Source organism: Lates calcarifer, linkage group LG12, assembly GCF_001640805.2.
Source record: "Lates calcarifer isolate ASB-BC8 linkage group LG12, TLL_Latcal_v3, whole genome shotgun sequence".
Taxonomy (NCBI): Eukaryota; Metazoa; Chordata; class Actinopteri; family Centropomidae; genus Lates; species Lates calcarifer.
Window position 1 is genome coordinate 10,157,048 of NC_066844.1, and position 24,753 is coordinate 10,181,800.

Genomic DNA, 24,753 nt, shown 5'->3' on the forward strand with positions numbered 1-24,753 from the left:
GTTATTAACACATTTAAAACTCTGGCACTGGCAGTTTCTAGAAAAACCTCTGTCACATTCTGGTGTGACTATTACATATGAAAAAACCCTTTTACAACAAAGTGTATTCAGAAAGTATTTCAGACCTGTTCACTTTTTTCATATTTTGTTATGTTGCAGCATTATGATGAAATATTTTTTTCTCTCATCAATCTACACTCAATACCCAAAGTGAAAACAGAACTTTTTTTTTTTTGCAAATTTATTAAAAGGGGAAACTTAACATTGACATAAGTATTCAGATGCTTTGCTAAGACAAGAGGATGGCTGATATGTTTTTTTCAAGGCTGATAACCTTATTATTACTAATTATTAGTAATCAAGAGACAATATTAATAAATTAGAATAACACAAACACTTGAATAACACCAAACTGAAATTCCTTAAAGCATATGTTTAATTAAAAGAGAACTTTTCAACATTGTCCTCAAACAAAAAGTGCAGCAGCATTTCTTACAAAGTTAACTGAAAATATAAATAAACAAATAAAATATCTCTATTAATCATGATGAGTCGGGAAGTCGCCAGTTCAACTCACTGCACGAGCAGAACAGTGCGACAGGCTGTAAACTTTATAACCAGATCTTGTCTTAAAATGACCAAACCACTATAACTATCTGCGATGGAGGTAGAGACTTAAAGAAAACTGAGTGAGAAGCAACACCATAGCTCACACTTCATAAGTGAGCTATGAACTAGAGACCAACTTTATGTCTACTACATACATTTTCTAGGGGGGGGTATAAGAGACATCACTGAAAACAGGTTCACTCGAAGCAGACTGTGATATTGCTTAGTAGTTAACTGTATATCACTTTAACAAAGTGTATTATTCAGGCATTGTCAGCGTAACTGGGAAACTGGGAATGCTTGTCATAAGATTGCGGTGTTTTTGCAACATCAGCAAGTCTGAGTGTAGATGAGTTACACTAGATGTCTTTCTATGTTTGATCAAAATGTATTAAAAATGAATGTGATTTAAAAAAAAAAAAAAATCAGGCGAAAGAGCAGTTGCTAAAACCAAGAAAACCACAGATCCTTGACAGGAACACGGATGTTTATTCATAAAATAAGATAAAATATAAGAACACAGGAAAAACTAAAAAGACTATAAGACCGGGGCTGGTAAAAGGGTATTAAAAAGGAGGGAGGCTAAAACTGAATGGTGGGAGAGTCCAATGGAGCAATGCAGAGTCTTACCTGTGGAGGCCGGGGCTGTCGCACAAACTCGGACGCTGGCGGAAGAGGCTCCGTCGCCGTAGAAGCGTCGACCCGTTCGGCACCGTGGTCTCACCACGCCGCTGCACCGCGCCTTTGTCCTCCTCGGAACGCCGACCTCGAATTACAGGGAAGCGGGACAGCAGTCACTGTACGTTTAAACACATACACAGGTATAGGTTACGCTTCGCCGCAGATCGCTACTCACACCGCTGGGCAGAGTATCACTCTGTCCGCTTCTTCATGGAGCCTGCAAACAACCCGTCCCTGGTTTCTCCGTGAACGGCAGCTCCAGCGTGGTCCTGCAGCCCGTCCCCTGTGACTCCTCCGCCTCGTCTGTGCTCTCTGCGCCCTCTTTTCCTGTTTCCTCTGCAAATATGTCTCTGCCAATCTTAAGCTCCACAGGTGCATGTGATTACACCGTGGGGAGTGACATCCGCATGGGCTTTTCAGAATAAAAGCACAATATACTCACAGTGTGCAATATATGCAATAAAACACAACCACACACTAAAATCAGAAATGTAAATTAAAAACACACTGGGAGTTAAAAAGACACACAATAAAATTTTACTTTACCCATGCGACATGAGCACTCTGAGTATAGACAGAGGTGGCTGTATCAGGGCCAAAGTAGCACATTTTTAAATTAATTTATTTTATTGGCTATTGGATTAAAAAAAAACATTAACTGATTATCATAGAAATGCTAAATATAGGGTGCAATAATTGTACAGGCCAATAATCGATTGACTGGCTATGACACTTGACATATAGCTCAGAATCCCATTTCTCTGGATCGTCTTTAGATGTCTCTACACCTTGATTGGAGTCTACCTGTCAAAAATTAAATTGATTGGACATGATTTGGAAAGTCACACACCTGTAAGGTTTCCCAGCTGACAATGCATATCAGAGCAAAAACCAAGCCATAAGGTTGAAGGAACTGCCTGCAGAGCCCAGAGACTGGATTGTGTTGAGAAACAGATTTGGGGAAGGATACATTCCTACATGTAAGAAGTTTGGAACAACCAAGACTCTTCCTAGAGCTGGCCACCCAGCCAAACTGATCAATGAAGGGAGAGGTGCCTTGGTAAGAGAGGTAACCAAGAACTCACTGGTTGTTCTGGCTGAGCTCCAGATATCCTGTGTGTAGATGGGAGAAACTTCCAGAAGGGCAACCATCACTGCACTGCAACACTCGACTGATCTGGGCTTTATGGCAGAGAGGTCAGACGAAGCCTCTCCTCAGTAAAAGACACATTTTTGCAAAAAAAAAAAACAAAACACCTTAAGGAGACTGGTCACAGTTGATGTAAAGCTAAACGGAGCAAAATACAGAGATCTCTGTTTTGCACACTTTTGGCATTCTCTCAGTCAGATTCATAGGGTAGTCACCTGGAAAGGTTTTCAGTTAATTTGTGGATTTTTTTGCCTTCTTAATGTGTTTGAGACTATCAGTTGTGTATTGTGGAGGTATGATTGGTACACCATTCTATACAGTGAATAGCTCTATTTGACTACTGTTCTAATCCATATTATTGCAAGAACCACTCAACTAAGTAAAGAGAAACAACAGTCCATCATTAATTTAAGACATGAAGGTCAGTCAATCCATACATTTTCAAGAATTTTGAATCTATCTTCAAGTACAGTCACAAAAACCATCAAATGCTAACTTGCTCTCATGAGGACTGCCCCAGGAAATGAAGACCAAGAGATACCTCTTCTGCAGGGGAGAAGTTCATTAGAGTTACCAGCCTCAGAAACTGCAAATTAACAGGACCTCAGATTAGTGCCCACATAAATGCTTCTTACATTTCAAGTAGCATACACATCTCAACATCAACTGTTCAGAGGAGACTGAGTGAATCAGGCCTTTGTGGTTGAATTGCTGCAACAAAGCCACTACTGAGGAAGAACAAGAAGAGGAGAATCACTCAGACCAAGAAACACAAGGAATGGGCATTAGACTAGTGGAAATCTGTGCTTTGCTCTGATGAGTGCAAATTTGAGATTTTTGGTTCCATCTGCCATGTCTTTGTGAGAAGCAGAAAAGGTGAGCGGATGGTTTCTACATGTGTGGTTCCCTCTGTGAAGCATGGAGGAGGAGGTGTAATGGTGTGGGGGTACTTTGTTGGTGTTGGATTTATTCAAAATTCAAGGCAAACCTAACCAGCATGGCTACCACGGCATTTTGCACCGACATGCCATCCCATCTAGTTTGCGCTTAGTGGGACCATCATTTGTTTTTCAACAGGCCAGTGACCCCAAACACACCTCCAGGCTATGTAAGGGCTATTTGACCAAGAGGGTGATGGAATGCTGTTTCAGATGACCTGGCCTCCACAATCACCAAAGGTTTGGGATGAGTTGGACCACAGAGTGAAGGCAAAGCAGCCAACACGTGCTGAGCACCTCTGGGAAATCCTTTAAGACTGTTTGAAAACCATTCCAGGTGACTACCTCATGAATCTGATTGAGATAGTTGTAGAGGTGTGCAAAGCTGTCATCAAAGCAAAAGGTGGCTACTTTGAAGAATCTAAAATTCTGTTCTGCGATAAGACTGGTCAACTCTGACTCCAGCTATTTTCTCATATTATTGCTCACACATGTAGAAATTAATTTATCTCTGAATTTATCTCTTTAATTAACACAATATAGAATGGGAATCCTCTTCCACCCCAATTAGCCACACCTACAATTAAAGTATTATCTTAAACCAAATTTAAAGGGTGCTCAATGATGACATGATCAAGTACAGATGCTGGTGAAATAGGACTTCTCCTTCAGTTGCTATGTGAGTTCACACAGATTGTTTTATGTATTTTCTTTAAGGTACTAACAACCTGAGGCTGATCAACTCTGTCTCCAACTGCTCCGGCAGAGTGGAGATCTTCCACTCTGGCCAGTGGGGGACAGTGTGTGATGACAACTGGGATTTTAGTGATGCTCAGGTGGTTTGTCAGCAGCTGGGCTGTGGCAGGGCTATGTCAGCAAAACTAAGTGCACATTTTGGAGAGGGCAGTGGACCAATCTGGTTGGACAATGTTCAGTGTCAAGGAAATGAGTCATCAATAACAGACTGTGTACATCAAGGACTTGGATCCCACAACTGTGGTCATCATGAGGATGCTGGTGTCATCTGTGAAGGTAAATGTGTTATTCTATTTTTTCAAGTTACTATTGCTCACGCATGTATAGATTAATTTATCTCTGACTTTAATTTACACCATACAGAATGAGAATCCTCTTCCACCACAATAAGCCACACTAACAATTGAAACATAACCTTAAACCAAGTTTAAAGGGTGTGCAAGGATTAAATGGTTATGTGCAGCTACACTGGGCAAATAGAACCTCTTTCAGTTGCTATGTGGATTTGCAGAGATTGTTTTCTGTAATTTTAACCAGGTACTAACAGCCTGAGGTTGGTCAACTCTGACTCCAACTGCTCCGGCAGAGTGGAGATCTTCCACTCTGGCCAGTGGGGGACAGTGTGTGATGACAGCTGGGGACTTAATGATGCTCAGGTGGTTTGTCAGCAGCTGGGCTGTGGCAGGGCTGTGTCAGCAACACAAAGTGCACATTTTGGAGAGGGCAGTGGACCAATCTGGTTGGACAATGTTCAGTGTCTAGGAAATGAGTCATCAATAACAGACTGTGTACATCAAGGACTTGGATCCCACAACTGTGGTCATCATGAGGATGCTGGTGTCATCTGTGAAGGTAAATGTGTTATTCTATTTTTTCAAATTACTATTGCTCACGCATGTATAGATTAATTTATCTCTGACTTTAATTTACACCATACAGAATGAGAATCTTCTTCCACTGCAATAAGACACACCTACATTTAAAGCATTACCCTAAACTGAGTTTAAAGAGTGCACAAGGATTAAATTATCAAATATGGCTATGCTGGTGAAATAGGACTTCTTCTTAAGTTGCTATGTGGGTTCACAAAGATTGTTTTATGTAATTCTAACCAGGTACTAACAGCCTGAGGTTGGTCAACTCTGACTCCAACTGCTCCGGCAGAGTGGAGATCTTCCACTCTGGCCAGTGGGGGACAGTGTGTGATGACAGCTGGGGACTTAATGATGCTCAGGTGGTTTGTCAGCAGCTGGGCTGTGGCAGGGCTGTGTCAGCAACACAAAGTGCACATTTTGGAGAGGGCAGTGGACCAATCTGGTTGGACAATGTTCAGTGTCTAGGAAATGAGTCATCAATAATAGACTGTGTACATCAAGGACTTGGATCCCACAACTGTGGTCATCATGAGGATGCTGGTGTCATCTGTGAAGGTAAATGTGTTATTCTATTTTCTCGGGTTATTATTGCTCTCACATTGACAAACTAATTTATCTCTGACTTTAATTTACACCATACAAAATGAGAATCCCCTTCCACCACTGTAAGTTACACCTACAATTAAAGTATTACCTTAAACCAAGTTTAAAGAGTACCCAAAGATGAAATGATCAAGTACAGCTATGCTGGTGAAATAGGACTTTTCCTCCTTCAGTTGCTATGTGAGTTCAGATAGATTTTTTCTGTCATTTTAACCAGGTGCTAACAACTCCGTTTCTCCAACTTCACCTGGTCAGAATCCTCTGAGTTCTGCAGTGAGGCTGGTCAACTCAGATTCCAACTGCTCTGGCACAGTGGAAATCTTCCACTCTGGCCAGTGGGGGACAGTGTGTGATGACAGGTGGGATTTTAGTGATGCTCAGGTGGTTTGTCAGCAGCTGGGCTGTGGCAGGGCTGTGTCAGCAAAACTAAGTGCACATTTTGGAGAGGGCAGTGGACCAATCTGGTTGGACGATGTTCAGTGTCTAGGAAATGAGTCATCAATAACAGACTGTGTACATCAAGGACTTGGATCCCACAACTGTGGTCATCATGAGGATGCTGGTGTCATCTGTGAAGGTATATATGTTATTCTATTTCCCCAAATGATTATTGCTCACACATGGAGAAATTTATTTATCTCTAACTTTAATTTACACCATACAGAATGAGAATCCTCTCCCACTACAATAAGCCACACCTACAATTAAAGCATTACCTCAAACCAAGTTTAAAGGGTGCCTGAGGATGAAATGATCAAGTACAGCTATGCTGGTGAAATAGGACTTCTCCTCCTTCAGTTGCTATGTGAGTTCAGATAGATTTTTTCTGTCATTTTAACCAGGTGCTAACAACTCAGTTTCTCCAACTTCACCTGGTCAGAATCCTCTGAGTTCTGCAGTGAGGTTGGTCAACTCAGATTCCAACTGCTCTGGCAGAGTGGAGATCTTCCACTCTGGCCAGTGGGGGACAGTGTGTGATGACAGCTGGGGACTTAGTGATGCTCAGGTGGTTTGTCAGCAGCTGGGCTGTGGCAGGGCTGTGTCAGCAACACAAAGTGCACATTTTGGAGAGGGCAGTGGACCAATCTGGTTGGACAATGTTCAGTGTCTAGGAAATGAGTCATCAATAACAGACTGTGTACATCAAGGACTTGGATCCCACAACTGTGGTCATCATGAGGATGCTGGTGTCATCTGTGAAGGTAAATGTGTTATTCTATTTTCTAAAGTTATTTTTGCTCAAAGATGGAAAAATAATTTATCTCAGACTTTAATTTACACTATACAGAATGAAATCCTCTTCCACCACAATAAGCCACACCTACGATTAAAGCATTACCTCAAACCAAGTTTAAAGGGTGCCTGAGGATGAAGTGATCAAGTATGACTGTGCTGCTGAAATAGGACTTCTCCTCCTTCAGTTGCTATGTGAGTTCACATTGTTTTTTTCTGTCATTTTAACCAGGTGCTAACAACCCAGTTTCTCCAACTTCACCTGGTCAGAATCCTCTGAGTTCTGCAGTGAGGTTGGTCAACTCTGACTCCAACTGCTCTGGCAGAGTGGAGATCTTCCACTCTGGCCAGTGGGGGACAGTGTGTGATGACAGGTGGGGACTTAATGATGCTCAGGTGGTTTGTCAGCAGCTGGGCTGTGGCAGGGCTGTGTCAGCAACACAAAGTGCACATTTTGGAGAGGGCAGTGGACCAATCTGGTTGGACAATGTTCAGTGTCTAGGAAATGAGTCATCAATAACAGACTGTGTACATCAAGGACTTGGATCCCACAACTGTGGTCATCATGAGGATGCTGGTGTCATCTGTGAAGGTATATATGTTATTCTATTTCCCCAAATGATTATTGCTCACACATGGAGAAATTTATTTATCTCTAACTTTAATTTACACCATACAGAATGAGAATCCTCTCCCACTACAATAAGCCACACCTACAATTAAAGCATTACCTCAAACCAAGTTTAAAGGGTGCCTGAGGATGAAATGATCAAGTACAGCTATGCTGGTGAAATAGGACTTCTCCTCCTTCAGTTGCTATGTGAGTTCAGATAGATTTTTTCTGTCATTTTAACCAGGTGCTAACAACTCCGTTTCTCCAACTTCACCTGGTCAGAATCCTCTGAGTTCTGCAGTGAGGTTGGTCAACTCAGATTCCAACTGCTCTGGCAGAGTGGAGATCTTCCACTCTGGCCAGTGGGGGACAGTGTGTGATGACAGGTGGGGACTTAGTGATGCTCAGGTGGTTTGTCAACAGCTGGACTGTGGCAGGGCTGTGTCAGCAACACAAAGTGCACATTTTGGAGAGGGCAGTGGACCAATCTGGTTGGACGATGTTCAGTGTCTAGGAAATGAGTCATCAATAACAGACTGTGTACATCAAGGACTTGGATCCCACAACTGTGGTCATCATGAGGATGCTGGTGTCATCTGTGAAGGTAAATGTGTTATTCTATTTTCTAAAGTTATTTTTGCTCAAAGATGGAAAAAATAATTTATCTCAGACTTTAATTTACACTATACAGAATGAAAATCCTCTTCCACCACAATAAGCCACACCTACGATTAAAGCATTACCTCAAACCAAGTTTAAAGGGTGCCTGAGGATGAAGTGATCAAGTATGACTGTGCTGCTGAAATAGGACCTCTCCTCCTTCAGTTGCTATGTGAGTTCACATTGTTTTTTTCTGTCATTTTAACCAGGCGCTAACAACCCAGTTTCTCCAACTTCACCTGGTCAGAATCCTCTGAGTTCTGCAGTGAGGTTGGTCAACTCTGACTCCAACTGCTCTGGCAGAGTGGAAATCTTCCAATATGGCCATTGGGGGACAGTGTGTGATGACAGCTGGGGACTTAGTGATGCTCAGGTGGTTTGTCAACAGCTGGGCTGTGGCAGGGCTGTGTCAGCAAAACTAAGTGCACATTTTGGAGAGGGCAGTGGACCAATCTGGTTGGACGATGTTCAGTGTCTAGGAAATGAGTCATCAATAACAGACTGTGTACATCAAGGACTTGGATCCCACAACTGTGGTCATAATGAGGATGCTGGTGTCATCTGTGAAGGTAAATGTATTATTCTATTTTAAGTTCACTCAAGCAGTTGTCATGTGGGTTCACACATATTTTTCTTTCACTTTAATTAAAAAAGACAGAACCACAACATGTCCATTTTGGATTGGGAAATGGATCTGTCTAGTTTGACAGTGTTCAGGAAATGAATCACTATTTATGTACTTGACATATAGCAAAAACAACATTTAAAGGTTTAAAGCTTTGTCCTTCAACTGCTGTATTTTATTCATTTTTCTATTCCACCCTTTTAGACCAACAACACTGTACCCCAGACTGCTCAGCTTGTTTGCTCCCGTAATCAGCTTGAAGTTGGTGTGCATTTGGACAGCCTTTTGTCATCTGGTTTGAATGCATTCTCTGGTCACCTGGCAGCCCCTTACTGTTCCAGCTACACAGTGCATGGCAGTATTGTGTATTACCAAGTAGCACGTCGTGCTGACATCTGTGGAACTGTACTGAAGGTGAAATTTGGCTTTTATACAACCTGATTATTTATTCTATTGTATTGTGTTTAATTCTGAAATTTTCCCTTCTCTACTGTGACTTCCTGTTTGCTATGTCATCTGGCTGGAACTAACTGATTTTAAATCTTAATTAATCTATCAATTATCTATTCTATGTTGAACAGAAAAGTCAGGAAGAATTTAATAGTAGAGATAGTAGCTGGTATAGGATAATGATGGTAACTTGGTTACTGAGTGAAGTAAACAACAAATGTCTAAGTGTCAGTCATGATCAGTAGTATCATCATCATCAGTCATTATATGTGGGATGGGCGAGGGCATGGATGGATGCAAAAAAAGGGAGTTTTTTGTCTCTTGCTCCTGTTTCTTCTTTTTGCATTTTGAAGCTCTACTTATAACCTGATTATGATCCACCAGCGTGAAATGCAAATAATTGTAATTTCCTCCCCAGTCTTTAGATTTTGTTCAGCAGTGTATATGTTTGTGATTCATGTATGACCCTGCCCCTAAACATGAGTCAACTAGTTATATATATATATATAAGAAATGGGCAGGAGATAAACATCAGTGGCAAATGTCACCAGTTTAGGCTGGTCTAAAAAGAGTATAATGGAGACCAAAAAGGAGGACATTCAGTCTTCAGTGAGCTGTGTCTCAGTTGCCATCTAATCTAAGAGCCCCCAAAAGAGTCAGCTGATTGAAATAGAGCTGAAGTGAGCATGAGGTTGGCAGAGATCATTAAGATTTTTTTTGTAGAAGGGCAATATGACTAAGATGACCAAAGACCAAAGACTTGAATGTCTTGATCTGAGATGCCAAGACTGGCTGCTGTGGAATCCATGCTGCTATATAAGGAATGGCTGGTATCATTCTCCAAATAAATGCTGGGACTGAAGAGAGCTTGGTGGAAATAGCCTTTCCTCTTGTTTTGGTGTGGAAAAAAAGGTAATGAGGTAAGCTCTTATTGGCATACCTGGAATGTATGTATGAGGCCAAGGGCTTTATGGACCCAGATAGGAACCTAGATGGGATTTTGGATCTCCCAGCTGGTTAGTTTTACTGCTCATGAGTATGAAGGTCAGAAGTATGGATGGTAATGTCAAGACTGTAGGTGGCTGAAGTTCTGGCAAATTTGGAGTACCTCAGAAAGACCCCCAAAATAGCTATCAAAAGCTAGTAAGAACATCGATTCTACAATTAGTCAACAATATCCTGAAATCCAGAAACTATATGCAAAGGCTGAAAAGGTCTGAAGTGAGTAGCAAATTCCTGTTTTCACAAGCCTTTGATTAGCATGGGAATGGGAGGTATATACAGAGAATCCTGGAAACTAATTTGATGCAAATGGGATGTTGGTTATTAGAAAAGTATCAAAGGAAAGAAGAGTTGTATTGCTTTGTACAGCTGAAGGAATGATAAAGGAAGATCAGATGGAATAGAAGGATGTGTGTGCATGAGGATTATGTGACACCTGTTAACAAAAGAATGAAAGAAATCTTTAAATTTGAGAGATCAGACATAGAGGGGGCAGGCACAGAGAGAAATATGATTTGGCTTTCATTAGGGTGAGTAGGATGCCAGTTGAAGACACTGGCCGTGGCCCCTGGGGTGGGTAGAAGCACAGTGATATCATCTATGATGATCCTAGATGTGGTATGCCCTAGCAGGATGCTGGAGGCATGGAAAGATTGTGACCATTACTGCTAGAGTATTGGTGGATACTTGAATAAAGTTGAAAAAAAAAATCAGACTTAATTGTACCTACAGCATTAGTCTATTGATGCCAGAGTGCAGTAAACTTCAAAGCACGGTCTGATGTCAAATGACGGATGACAAATAGGGAGGATGGATGAACCAGGTATAGGAGGGCTACATGAGATTAGAAGAGTGATTGAAGTGTCCCTGCTTGTAAATCTCAGTTAACCAGGGACAATTCCTTAATTTGTGAAGGATAAAGTAAAAAACTAAATTCAGCTATACAAATGAATTATTGCTGTGACTGGTGTTAAACCTGCATTAATGACGTTTTTTCTAATCTCTTACTCACCTGCTGCTTTTTATTTTAATTTAGGATGACTTAATTAATCAGCTGATTGAATATTAACTCGTCCTTTTTCTTTCAGACCAACAATACCCATGCCATCTACTCCAACTCTTTGATTTTCTACCCTCTAAGCAATGATTCCATGGTTGTACCTGAAGTTATTACATTCTCTTGTGCCTATCCCTTGGAAACTAACACCAGCCTGGATGCTGTAATCAGACCACCGTTGTAAGTCATCTATTTTCATCCTTGACTATAACAAAACACCTAAAGATATTATCACTATACGGAAATTGAATAGCAGGAATAAAATACATCTCCAATTGTCACTCTTTCTTTACAGCCACAGAGATGCTCTTTCAGGGTCAGGTGACAAAGCCACAGCCCACATGTATCTGTTCCGTGACTCTAGCTATCTAGGCATCTACCCAGCAGGTGAGGTCACCCTGCCTGTGGGCTCTACCCTGCATGTGGGAGTGTTTGTAGATGAGAGTGATCAAAGCTTTGCAGTTGTTCTGGAAGACTGCTTTACCACTCACTCCTCAAACCCTGACGACCCCATGCAACACCTTCTTATTCATTCCGGGTATGTGTCTCTTCTAATTTAGATAGATAGACTGGAATGGAAAATTATAACTCTAACGTGATGTGTGATGGTCCAAATGACTCAGTCTGACATGTTTGCTAGGTGTCCTATTGACCCTCGACGTGTGTCAGTGGTTGAGAATGGCCTGTCCCTCCGTGCTCTTTTCTCTGCCATGCTCCACCCTCTCCAGGGAGACAACCCATACAGCTTCCTTCACTGCAGACTAAGCCTGTGCAACAAGAGGAGCAACAACTGTGTTCCAGTGAGTAATATACTAATACTCTGACTTGGAAATAATCAATCAGTAATCGATATTTTGGGATAAGGGTCTCAAATCATTCTACTCTCTCTCACCTCACAGTTTTGCAGAGGGAGGGCACGTCGCTTTGTTCCCCGCTTTGTTCCCCACTTTGCTCAGCTCGATCCCCTCACCATTGGACCAATCACCTGTGAGTATTAAATACAATTTGATATCAGCAGTGTGAGATGATTAGAAATTGTAACCATGTGTCCTTTTCCTTTCATCTTGATCCTTAGGGGAGAAGTGACATGTTAATGGAGTGAGCTGATTGACATTGGGGGAAAAAAAAAAAGAAAAAAAGAAGCTAATTTTGATTACACTTTTATTTCAGGTGTTGTGTGATTCAATAATATCATATGGTCACCCTTTGATATCGTCACCCTCTTAAAATAATTACCTAAGTAATTTTTTTCAGATTTTTTGGGAAACACAAAAAACTGAACCACTTGTTGAATATATGATATTTACTAACAATTTTAATCAAAACAGATGCCTATTGACATACAAACAACAAGGTCAGGCAAACATGGAACATGAGAGAATTAAATGACTTAGGCAAATTAAAACTAAAAAAGTCACACTCTTGACATAGGCAATTATACTAAAGGGGTAGAATGGCACGATCTGTTTAACTGAGGATGTAGGCAATTTTACCAGAGGTGGCCAGCATCATGAGGAGATGATTTAGGCAAAAAAATAATTTTTGTAAAAAAAAAAAGAGGGTGACGATATAATTCCTGTCACTATAGTATGTAGGCTATGCTTAGTGCTGGCTCTGTTTTAGCCTGTTACTAGGGACACTTTTTTATGTCTAAATTCTAACTGTATTCAAATATGTATTCAATATGTATTAATAAAAACAAGAATTAGAATGCATGTAAAAATATGACTCTTCTTCTAAATAATCAATCAGTGACAAAAACACCTGTGATTAAGGTGATTATGGTTTTGATGATCATAGACTGTATATAAAAAGTATACGTTTTGTTACTTGCTTGTAGTTGCAAGCATAGTATCAAAATTAAACTGTTAACATATTCATTTAAATATGTGAATAATAATTCTGTTATTCATCCATACATCCATCATGGATATATCCTACTCACACGAAAGCGTCATCTAAGCATGACACTGGCAGAGCCTACCCCCATGTGGACTGACAGATGTATTGCATGCTGACACAGGGTTTTGATACCCATTATTATACCACTTTTGGTTTTTTTTTCACACAATTTGTGTATCGTTGAGGCCTTACAAACATTGAATGAAAACAGAACATCTTCAAAGCAATTTCTGCAAAAAGCTGAATGCTTACATTTGTGTCATCTTTATCCATTGATGAAACTTCTATCCTGGTGGGAATGGTCTTTTCAGGATGACAGTGTCCCCAAACAAAGGCCACAAGGAGTGACTGAATGAATTGATGAGTATGAAAATAAAGTAAATCATATGCTATGACTTTCACAGTCACCACATCTCAACCCAGTTGAATATTTATGGGAGACAGTGCTCGGAACCACCCTCATTGAAACATTAACAGAGGGAATATCTTTTGGAAGAGTGGTGTTTCATCCCCCCAGCAGAAACTTGTAGAATCATTGTTATGACACATTGAAGCTGTTCTCGTGGCTTGTGGTGGCCCAACACCTTACTAAGACACTATGGTGGTTTTCCCTACAATTTGTCACCCATTTGTAGTACATCTACTTGTAGGCCTTCATCCTTTATTCAGTCCTTTATTCAATAAATGTAGATGACTCAGCCCAGTGGGAAAATGTCTTTAACAGAGTCCCCATTTTCTACCATTCCTAGGCAGACACGAATCCAAGGCTGCTTTCAAGGGTTGTAGGACATATTACATTTCAAAGTTGGCTTCGCATGTGAGCCATTAAAACGCAGAATAGCGCTCAGAAAGGAGTGTGGGATATTTGTGTCATATTTTAGGGGCTGAAACCATGAAATACTGTCATTCTTGTATGGAAAATTTGTAAACTGTTATCAGAACATATTACTATTTCTTTGATAATAGACAAATCAACCAACTGATTGATTGACTAAACATTTCATTTTTCATAATGCATCATATTTTAAAGGTCTTCATATATTTTGTATGTAAATTCTTAATTTGTAAAGTATCTAGGGGGCCTAACTACCTCTCATGTAAATGTAGTGCAGTAAAGTACAATACTCATCTCTGAAATGTACCTCAGAGGAGATGAAGTATAATGAAATGGGACTACTCAAGCAAAGTCCAAATACCACAAATTTGTTCTCACACACAGTACTTGGTGGTTACAATCAACCATGCAGTGCAAGTCTTGTTTATATTGAGAAATGCAAGCTGTAAATTCAGTAGATTTTTGCCAATGTGGAAATAGTGTAAGGACCAGTTGGGTCCACCTTTTCTTTGGACAGATTTTTAAGGCTGTCCAGCAGTTTTAATGTTAGTTTTGATTTAAGCTAATTTCCTGAGAAATCCATAGCGTTCAGTGACTCACACTGTACGGATACTAGCCTGTTTGTTACCATGGTAGCATCACATGAAACTGATCTCATTAGTTGGTGCAATATGTAACTCATGGTAATTTAGTCTGAAGTAGCTCTGTATTGTATGCGTTATGAATGTGAAGCGCCTTTGCAATGCTTGGGGAATTGTACCTTTTAAAACCCAAAGGGAATCCAAGTCGAATTTAGATCTTCAAAGTAGGGATTTACGAGCCGTACATGAAGGCGGCATGATGCTGCGCGCGTAATGGATTTCCCCAGCACTGCTGCTTATCGGGGACCAGGAGCTGCAGCTGCAGCAGTCCAACCACATTAAATCTGCTTCACCACTTGATGCTGGTGACCTTGGCTGACGGTGGTTACGCCTTTCAGTCTTGCACTGAGTTTTTCTCTTCACCATGGCATCATCGGACGGGCTGGATGAGGATTGCATGCTGCAGCGTGGAAGATCTCAGAGTGACCCGAGCAGCATCACCGAGGTCCGCTTGGGTGAAGCACACAGAGCAGGTAAGAGGAGAAGGGGAGAAGGGGGGCCTTACCGCATGTTGGACATCTGTCATCTGCTCATTACTTTGCGCTTTTGGCAGGTGGCTGGCATACGAGACACATCGCAGTGTCGGGGCTCGCCTGCAGCCCGTCACACCGATAACATCCGCGGTCATACCAATGAATTTGTATGCAATAAACGTAGGTTGTGTTGTAAACGTGCGTCATTTACTATCCCCTGTATGTGCTCATTGCTGTGCTGTGCTGTGCTCTAGGCCGTATGTGTTTAATAACAGTGTCACTTACAATGACAAAACGAATCAGGGAAATATTGGGTCATGCAACAAAATGTGATGTTGACCAACTGGTGTCATACCACTTAAGTCTGTATGTTCTTTTCAGCGGTATATTCATTTTTTTATCTCAGTAATAGCAGGTGTTGATTTGCATTTGTTTTACTTATTTGCAGACCCATATGCTTAAAAGCTATACTGTTTTCCTCACCAAGCTGTCCCAGTCCCTCTCCATATGATTAGGCTGTGATTGATAGCCCTAAACAAACAAAATTGTTTCCCAGTTCTTGCAGATGATTCCATTAAGAAAACCAGTACGTAAAAACTGATAGCCCTCTTTGTAATTTCTTACATCAGTAAAATTGGGTTTTGTAGCATGGTGAAGATAGAATATACAACTTGCCATCACACATAGACTGCAGTATGTTGAGCTGAAGCTGATGAGAGTCCTGGTTGTGTATTTGGCTGTTTCCATGGTGATCCAAATGGCAGAAGGCAGCACTTGGCTCTCCAACTGTGAGCCGACATGGTGTTTGTCTGCTGCACTTACTGGTTGTTTTCTTTTTTCTTTTTTTCTTTTTTTTCATTATACTTGGTGATGTACAGCAGCCAGCCATTCAAAGTGAAATGCCACTTAGTCTGTGAATCGTGTTTATTTGTGAGATGGGATTCACATTTCCACTGGGAATTGCTGGGCTGGCGTTCACCGCTGCTCAGTAGCTACCAAGCAGCAGTCATAGGATATACTGTTTAGAAAGGTATTGAACAGTGGATCGATATGAAAACATGATAAATCACTCATTCTAACTTGCAGGCCCGTGATGTCGCTGTTTAACATCCATCATCACCCACGTACTGCAGATTCAACTTGTTAACTAAGAGTGGCGGCAGAGAAAGTGAGTTGAACAGAGAAGTTGATACAGCACAGCTCTATCTGCACAAATAAGAGGCTCAGTTACTGACTAATAGTCTGATGTGTGTGCGTGTGGGTGGGGGTTTGGGGTTGCAGTATAATATATAAGACAGTACATACATACTGTATACTTTTGTTTTCACTTGTGTATGTTTGTGTGTGTGTGTGAGTATGTATGTTACAGTCTGAATGTCAGACTGTTTCACAGGGCCAGCTATCTTTAGATATGAGGGCCACAGCAACACTGCGGAAAGGATCTTCAAGTTCTCTTGCCAACGGCAGATATTGTTGTGTTCATGCCCTCAGTTTCCAGTGTGTGTCACGTTGTCGTGGTTGTTATGGTTACGTAACAGCGTTGGTGTATGTGCAACTCGGAGACAACGCTGGCAGGATTGTCCTGTGGTATATGGTTCATTACCATTTTAAACTTAACGTCAAATTCACCCAGATCCCCCTAAAAAGTGCTGTAGCAGATTTCATCCAAAACTGATGTTTCCCGAGCAGCGTCAGGCAGACATGGCTCGGGCAATGCAGCAGAAAAAAACCCTGCCTGCCTTCCCCCATCTCTCCATCCCCTCTGCTCAATGCTAACCCTTTCCTAGCCCTGGCACCCCTACTGCGGCTTTGATCCTGGTACTTGAAGAACCATCTCCACTAAAGGGGAGAAAAGGGGGAGTAACAGATCTCTGATGGTGGCATTATCATAGCACCCAGCTGGGCAATGTCACAGTGAATCAGCTGTAGAGCAAACTGTGCTTAATGTATAAATTACTTCTTCTTCCACTGTGATGCTTTGATAATGATGCAGGAAGAAAATTAAGCATTTTCTCCATGGCACAACCAAAACACAAATAACTTGTCATTTTGTGCTGAGAATAAGCACTCACTTAATGCTCTCAAATCAGATTCTCATGCTGCTCATTTTGATGCCATAAAAAGCACACAGAGCACTGGGGAGTCGGATTTAACCTGAATACATGTTTCACATAACTTACCCCATGACAGCCTGGTTAACAGTCCTTTGCTCTACCAGCTAGAGACAGCAGACTGAAAGCAAAACACTGCACTATGGATTAGAACCTCTTTACATGGAGTTTTGTAGATGTTTTTTTTTATTTTAAGCCAGTGACAAGCAGCCACCTTGATAAGCACGTACACGTTACATCACCAGCTCTGTTAGAGATGATACAGAACAATAAGTGCAGCCAAAATATTGTAGCCCAAAGGCGGAATTCATGCTGCATTCAAATTTTGGCATATACAGTAGCCGGCAAACCGGATATTCATTACTTTCATCAGGAGAAAGACTGTGCGGGTACAATGTAACACTTATCGTGCCTGCAGACAGAACTTGGCAGAATGGCTCCAATTTTTTCTGACTTTTACAGTCTGCTGGCAGAGAGGACAAGTGTGATTTTGAAAATTGAAGCAAAATGGGTGTATCCACATTATGTTCTGCTCATACCACACCGATAGTAATCAATAAAGTATTGTACAAATACAATCTTGGATCTGCTTGGAAATGAACTTTGATCCTCACCAATCAATATTTTTATATTAACAATGAATAAAATTATGTCTTGCAAAAGTAGTCACTTTAAGTTATGAACTGCAGTTTCCCTCAGCTCTATAGGCCTTCTTTGAGCTCATTGCTTTGGTTTTTGTGCCTTCAACTTGTGAGAACAAGCAGATATTTTGCGTGAAAAAGAGCTTATAAACCAACCATGGTAACAGACATCGTAAGTGATTACCTGGTGAACACGGTAGAGCAGTTAGCTAAATATTGCTAATATTATTCATTACTATCAGTAATATCACCCCTACGCACCTCCCCACCCCACCCCCACCCCATATAGAGCAACTGTTTAGTTCAGTTTAGTTTGACCGTTCTGGGCTATTGTAGAAACATGGCAGTGCAACGTGGGGGACTCCATGGAAGAGGACCGCTCCCCTGTGTAGACCCAAATGGCTCATTCTGAGCGAACAAACAAATATATTAAACATATTAAACAATTATTAATTTTAGGTGGTTATACACTAATAAAAATATACTTATGCATATTATATTCTACTTCTGCCAGCAGAACCCTGCAGATGTTACACAATAGTCCTTTAAGTAATTGAGGTGTAAAGGATAGGACAGGATCTGGTAGTCAGACGGGTTGTAATTAAACATCCAAGTTAGTCAAGCTTCTTTGGAAGAGAAGACAAATGCGAAAAGTGAAATGATTAGCCAGGTGTCCAGGTTCAACTTAAAACCTACAGTACTTCCATAGTGACTTGCTGTCAGGTTCTTAACCTGATCATCTGACTGCCGTTTTTTTTTTTCAACATGTCACCATGTTCTGAATCTTCGCAAATAACTTGGTACCATGTTATCATAATCAGTAGGAATGATGGCCAAAACAATACAAACAACACTTGTTCATTGTAAAAAAAACAACAACACAAAAAAACATAAATATTAATAGTACATAGTAAATAGATTTGTTTTTATTTCCCCCAATGAGCATATCAAAAGTACTTTAGCAACAAGAAGGCTTCTACAGTAGTGAATCTGACCGACGTTGTGATGAAGTTGTAGTGTTGTAGCCTCAGCATCAAACTGCAGGCATCTTTTTGTAATGTACATTTATAGAAACGATGGTGGTGCCCTGTCAGTCCTTGGCATTGCCTCTAGCCTGCAGGAGTCTCTTCTCTTGCTCTCCTCATCTCCCTATTTGAGCTTGTGCCGTTGTGCTAATCTGACATGCTGCTCTAACATCAAAGGCTTTCTCCCCAGACTCCTCTGCCATCCTCCAACCACTGCCCCACCGCCCCACCCACACATCTCAGCGACTGATAGGCCTCAGCTTAGTCCTCACATTCAATCAGAGGAGGTGGGGTGGTGCGGGGGGCTCTGATGAGGAGATTAGGATTCCTTTTATTCGAATCAGGGTGCCTCATGTTTTATTAACCAGGAGGCCTATACATAAGACATTGTGTCTCATTCCATATTCAGAGCTGTTATTGAACAGATAGAACAGAAAACCTGCACCTGGCAGCTCACTCGTACATGCATGCTCAGATCTGCAAGAGACATATGCTAAATCTCTTCACTGCCACGAGTCATTTCACAGCAACTGCAGTAAAAGATGAGATGGCATAAAAGTATGCATAGCTGGTAATAGAAAAACAATAAAGCACTGTCTTTTCCATTGTACACAGTTGTCTCTATGGAAATGTCAGCTGTAAAGTATTTGGCTATGTGCCATATCACAAAGTTGCAGTGTTGCTTCTGAAATCTACAGCATGGTGTGGGAGCTCACTGAAGATGTATTCTTGTGTTCTCTAAAAACACTGACAGCATTGGCATGAGGCTTAGGGTCTAGAAATTTAAATACGAGATATCACCTAAATACAGAGAAAGGTCCAACTGCAGACCTAACATTTGTAGACCGCAGGTTTGTGAGCAAGTGTGAAGAGAGTGGGGTCTCTGGGCATGAAATGAGTCACTTCCTATAAATGTGTCACCTCCTTTTCTGCCACAAAAGTAAGAAAGCAAATTGGTCTACTTTTAGGGATAATTCCCTCAGTACAAAACATAAAGTGCAGCTGAGGTTGCCAGGACTATAATTATTTTGAAGAAACGTCTCTATCAAACCAAATGTGTGCACTGAGTCAGGCAATCACCAAAGTCAAATATCTATCTATCTTTATTGTAATGTGCATTGGGAACACATAACTAAAATCAAACAGTTAATGTGACAAAGACGCACCTCACACCTGGGGATCCTGCTCTCTTCCCATTGGTTCACAGACCTGGCATCCCCACATGTCGGGTTAGCAGTGGTCACCCGTGAAATGTTGAAAGGCACCATAAACACCTTTGTGTTAGTAGAGGTCCAAAAATGCTGCTAAGTGGGGTCAAAAGCAGTTGAAAGGTCAAACAGTGGGTGAAACTGCCACAAGAGGGCTCTACTTGGCAGATGGCGTGGTGTTGCATAAATGAGGTAAGCAGTCACTGTCAGGATGAGTCCAGCACTGCAGTCACCTGACCTCTCACAAGACTGAATAGGGACAAATGGTTTGTCCAAGGTCGCACTGCATATAGAGTGAGAATGGACACTTTCTCAGGATTACTCAGCACTATACTGCAAGGTTAAAGATGAGATGGAATTTGACTTTAAGTGGGATGCACTTTAAATGAACATTCACTTTATGTCAGTTCGCCCTTCAGACTGTGAGACAGGAATGAACACTGTGCACACAACATTAGAATAAGCTTTGAAATCTTTTGAAATTTAATCAGAGGAGGTTAAAAAAATCCCACATAGAAAACTCAAATTTGCGTAACTTCATGCCCCTCTGTGGGTATTTTTAGAGCTGATGCAACTCCTCAGAGTTTTTTGGATCTCATGTCTATTTCAAAAGTGGAGCATCTGAAAGCAGTGATGAAGGATTTAGTATGGGAAGCATGGTCATGATTAATGTCGAGCATTGCAGAAGTGATGTGACTGTAATCTAGGGCTATAAATGAAAATGTGATTTTGCTGACATGGTAATAGGTTGTTCCATCACTGAGTTTTACTTGGTGCAGCATTGATTCTTTTTTAGTAGCCGGCCAAGACTCAGTGGTACAGTGGCTAATTCAGAAGTACCTCTTTTTTGTGCCAACTCATCTCATACCATTATGCACTATGCAGAGACGTCCCTGGGTCCCTCTGACTAGAGGGCCTTGGGGAGCAGCACAGCAGGCAGGACAAAACATGACGTCACCCTCCACCAATGTATTGGAAGGACATAAACACCACTTACACTGTAGATGCACAGCCCTCAACCAAGGTCACAAAATTTTACATCTTATTTATGCATTTAAAGGGGAACACCACAGATTTTACACATCAAATTGCCTCAAGGAATGTCAGCATCAGTTTTGGCTGAACACTGCAAGTTTGAGGTAAACTCCTCTTTATAACTCCTCTTTATAATACTTAAATAGAAATAATACACAGGACATGACATCAATGTTCATAGGTAACCATGGTCCAGTGTATACACAAGATGGCAAGAAGAAGGGCGGTGGACTGTTGCTCAGTGTTGCTAGTCCTTTAAGGCATCCTGGATAAATACTGATATTCAAACTTAGCAGCAAAAGAAACACACCCCTTGCTTTAGTGCTTCTTCTAAAGCCCCGCCCCCCAGACTATAGTGGAATTGAGTGCTTCTGTTTTTTCATGGCTGAAGCAAAAAATGTAATATAAAACACTACTAAAGAAACAACATGCACACACACACACACAGCTTCCACAGCATAAAGTAAAGTAAAAGAGTAAAAACTTGAAAGAGTTAGTGATTTTGATTGTTTTTAGGAATGTCAACATTTCATATTATGCATCAATCCTACCTTGCTTGCAAACCTGTTTTTAGGTGACGTGTTTATAAAAGCCACCGTTGTAATTGTTGTAAGGACAAATCTCCCAATACAGAGCAAACAACAAAGAAGGAGCTAAGCTAACAAGCAGAGTGGACGAGACAGTGTCTCAGACCTCTCTCCTCCAAGTCTAACTAACAGTATACCAAGAACAAACAGGATAAAACAATCCTGCCCTACTGGCTCAGTCATAGCTTTTCTTTAAAAATTATATTCCTGTCTTTCTTCTTACCTCATCTTCATTCTGTAATGTTACTGTGCACCAGAATTCTCATCTTTCTTGCCCCCACTGTCCCCTTTACACCCTCTTATGCTGCCTCCTGTGCATGAGCACAAACACCATGATTGGCTGGAATGGACTGCACCAATCCACATAATTTATATCCCAATTCCTAAGCCATGGCTGTGCAGAAACACCAGATCTCTTTTCAGCACACACAGAAGGGGCAGCTAGTGTACCATGAAGAGACATTTCCTGAATTTTAATAAAGGTAAAGTGTATTATTTGATTTTTGGCAATCAGTTGCTTATTTAGACATCCAGCAGTTACAGAGAAACAGCCTGATCATTATAAGTTTAATATTAACTCCTTTTAGCTCTGTTTATGGTCCCCACCAACTAAGGGCAATATCTGGCTCTGTAGTTGCTGAATATTTGTTATCTAGTTGCTAACTTTGTCTAATGTTTGGTGGTAGGAAAGTAGTGTACCATGTGTATCTTTAAGCTTCCTTCGGTGGCAGGTTGATATTAAGTGGTGAGAATGAACCGAAATGCTAAAGAAGTAGGCTGTAAAAACAAGCTAAAAGATGTTAAAATGCTCCACAATAGCTGAGAGGGACAGCAGAGTGGGATGATAATTTTTTCTTGCGTCGTCACTTTGAGGAACACTGATATTACACATGATCCATTGTTGATGTATAAATATTGGTTATGGCTCCTTAAAAGTGGGGACTATTGAAATGTGTCTCAGTTTTTAACCTTTGGAGCTTAAAGGCCCAGAAAATGTATCTTCTTATTTGGCTTCTTGAAATGAACAGGGGGATCAAACGAGAACACTGTTAGTTGCTATAGTTAGAAGATTTTTAGATATTTTACATTAAGAGAACTTTGTATTTCTTCTCAAGATTTCAAACCGAGTTGTCAGCAGCTTTAAAGAAAAGAGTGCTGAAAACAGAAATACAGGAATGGTTATGATTTTGAGCTTGAAATTGAAATCTGAGAGACAGTGGAAATTTTCAGATGATGCCAGCTGGCTGCTGGGCTGCTGCCTAAGTGTCTTCAAAATTATGCATTTTTTGAGCTTGAATGATTTGACCATCTGCATGAATCAAGAGCATTTTGTCTGATATCACAGGTTGTAATTACCATCAAAGGAAAAGCATTTAATGCGCAAATTCTATTTCAAGGCTGATTTTCTCTTTACGAGAGCAGAGAAAAAAAGATATTCTTTGCCTCCATGTACAGGCTTGATTGAACAGCACAAACAGAAATGGTGAGGCTATGCTACCCCCACTGCTGCAACACACAAACACACACACACACACACACACACACACACACACACACACACACACACACACACACACATACTGTCTACCCTCCCCCAACAACTAAACAATCTGGGATCTCTAAAAAACAAGGACATCACACATATAGTAGGACTTAAAAATTGGTGCTTTTCTGTATTGAAGTTCTCAACAGTACAGACAAAATACAGACAGAATAGTGGTGAAGCCATGCCCAAAGAGATGAATAGCTTGTGGCTTGTGTTTACTGCTCTGCATGCATACTTCCAGCAGAGCTTTGCTTTCATGCTCCATTGTGCTCTCTATGTCCATGATATGTACTTGAGCAACCCTGCCTTTATGAATTTAAATGGATGTTCTTCTGCATGTGTACTCTGTTGTTTTGTGTTCCTACAGAGTTTAATATACTGGAATTACATTCACATCTTTGTAACACAGTGCATGCTCCTGAGGATGGATATTGCTTGATGGCTTTATTTTAAGAAAGAAAGACCATTTACTATATGATATATAGGCTGAGATCTACTCAGTGACTGGATCAGGCATGTTGGGGGGAGCTACTTGACTTAAGCTGTCAGCCATTTACACATAATGTATCTTTTATGAATGTTTCATGTGCTGACCTAATTCCTTTCAGAGCAGAGTAAAAGCAATATGTTGCACACGAGAACACACCACAGCATCCAGCTGATCCCTCTGACATCCTCATCCCACAACAAGGGAATAGGAAGGGTTCGGACAAATGGAAACCGAGCTGTGATATGATCACTTGGATGCCCTGGAAAGGCAACAACAGAGGATCTAGACCACCCCAGCAGAGTTATTTTCAGCCATTTGTTTTTACAAAATCTACACTGCATCCCACAGAGACAGGGAATGGAAGCAGCCTAGTGAAGGCTTTATTACAAAAAGAGATACTTTGCTCACTGTGGCAGATGTAATTAAAACAAATGCTAAAGAGTAGGAATGGAGAGACTGATCGCTCTGGCTGATGTGAATCTGTCAGCAGTGTTAAAGAGGGCGGGGTAGGGGCATTTTGGGGCAGGGGACAGCTGCAAAAATCAGTCTGCTGAAACTGGGTGCTGGATTTGAATATGTGCATCTCCCTGAACAATTCAACCCTAACAAGTAAACATGAAAGTTACAAATAAACACCGAACTGCTGTTCTGATATGACTTGAGCTAACCCCATGAAATCCATGTAATTAAAAAGCATGTTTAGATGAAGTCAAAAATCCCTGCTAGAACACCAGACATGGGCCATTTATCTGTTATAAATAGACTTCCTTCCAACCAGGATCTCTAGCTGCCGTGTGAATCATGATTGTTGAGCTTGGTAGAGAGGATGTTGGGGTTGGCTTTGTTGGCCTGTCGGATGTTCAATCCACCACTTTGGTCCACCTTTGGTCTACCTTACCAATTCCTAAACTTTGCCAAATCTTAAACATTGCATTGGCTGAAAAAAAGGTTATATTAATAATTTTTCTAACGGTCTTCATCATAAAGTGCCATGACTTTGTGGCTAC

General features: G+C 41.0%; 3 protein-coding genes across 10 annotated transcripts in view; all 3 read left to right on the plus strand.

Annotated features, from left to right (window-relative positions):
* The first annotated feature begins 1,225 nt into the window (after positions 1-1,225).
* Positions 1,226-8,730, plus strand: LOC108877461 (deleted in malignant brain tumors 1 protein). The gene is made up of 10 exons (XM_051074607.1): positions 1,226-1,318; positions 1,437-1,668; positions 4,096-4,410; positions 4,672-4,986; positions 5,250-5,564; positions 5,830-6,189; positions 6,455-6,814; positions 7,078-7,437; positions 7,703-8,062; positions 8,328-8,730. The coding sequence occupies exons 1-10, from the start codon at positions 1,226-1,228 to the stop codon at positions 8,708-8,710; spliced, it is 3,093 nt and encodes a 1,030-aa protein (XP_050930564.1). The 3' UTR covers positions 8,711-8,730.
* A 234-nt stretch (positions 8,731-8,964) lies between these two features.
* On the plus strand, positions 8,965-12,975 carry LOC108877492 (pancreatic secretory granule membrane major glycoprotein GP2). Its single transcript, XM_018667562.2, has 6 exons — positions 8,965-9,157; positions 11,284-11,432; positions 11,548-11,790; positions 11,893-12,052; positions 12,152-12,239; positions 12,328-12,975. Exons 2-6 carry the CDS (start codon positions 11,347-11,349, stop codon positions 12,336-12,338), a joined length of 588 nt encoding a protein of 195 aa, XP_018523078.1. The 5' UTR covers positions 8,965-9,157; positions 11,284-11,346; the 3' UTR covers positions 12,339-12,975.
* Positions 12,976-14,823: 1,848 nt separating this feature from the next.
* The window catches only part of phactr3b (phosphatase and actin regulator 3b), a 93,107-nt gene continuing 83,177 nt past the window's right edge, over positions 14,824-24,753 (plus strand). For 3 of the 8 annotated variants that reach the window (XM_051074584.1, XM_051074583.1, XM_051074593.1), the window contains exon 1: positions 14,824-15,103. In XM_051074584.1, coding sequence (XP_050930541.1) covers positions 14,995-15,103 — 109 coding nt within the window. In that variant the 5' untranslated portion in view covers positions 14,824-14,994. The remainder of the gene's footprint in view (positions 15,104-24,753) is intronic. The other 5 variants (XM_051074582.1, XM_051074581.1, XM_051074580.1 and 2 more) reach the window with 2 other exon arrangements.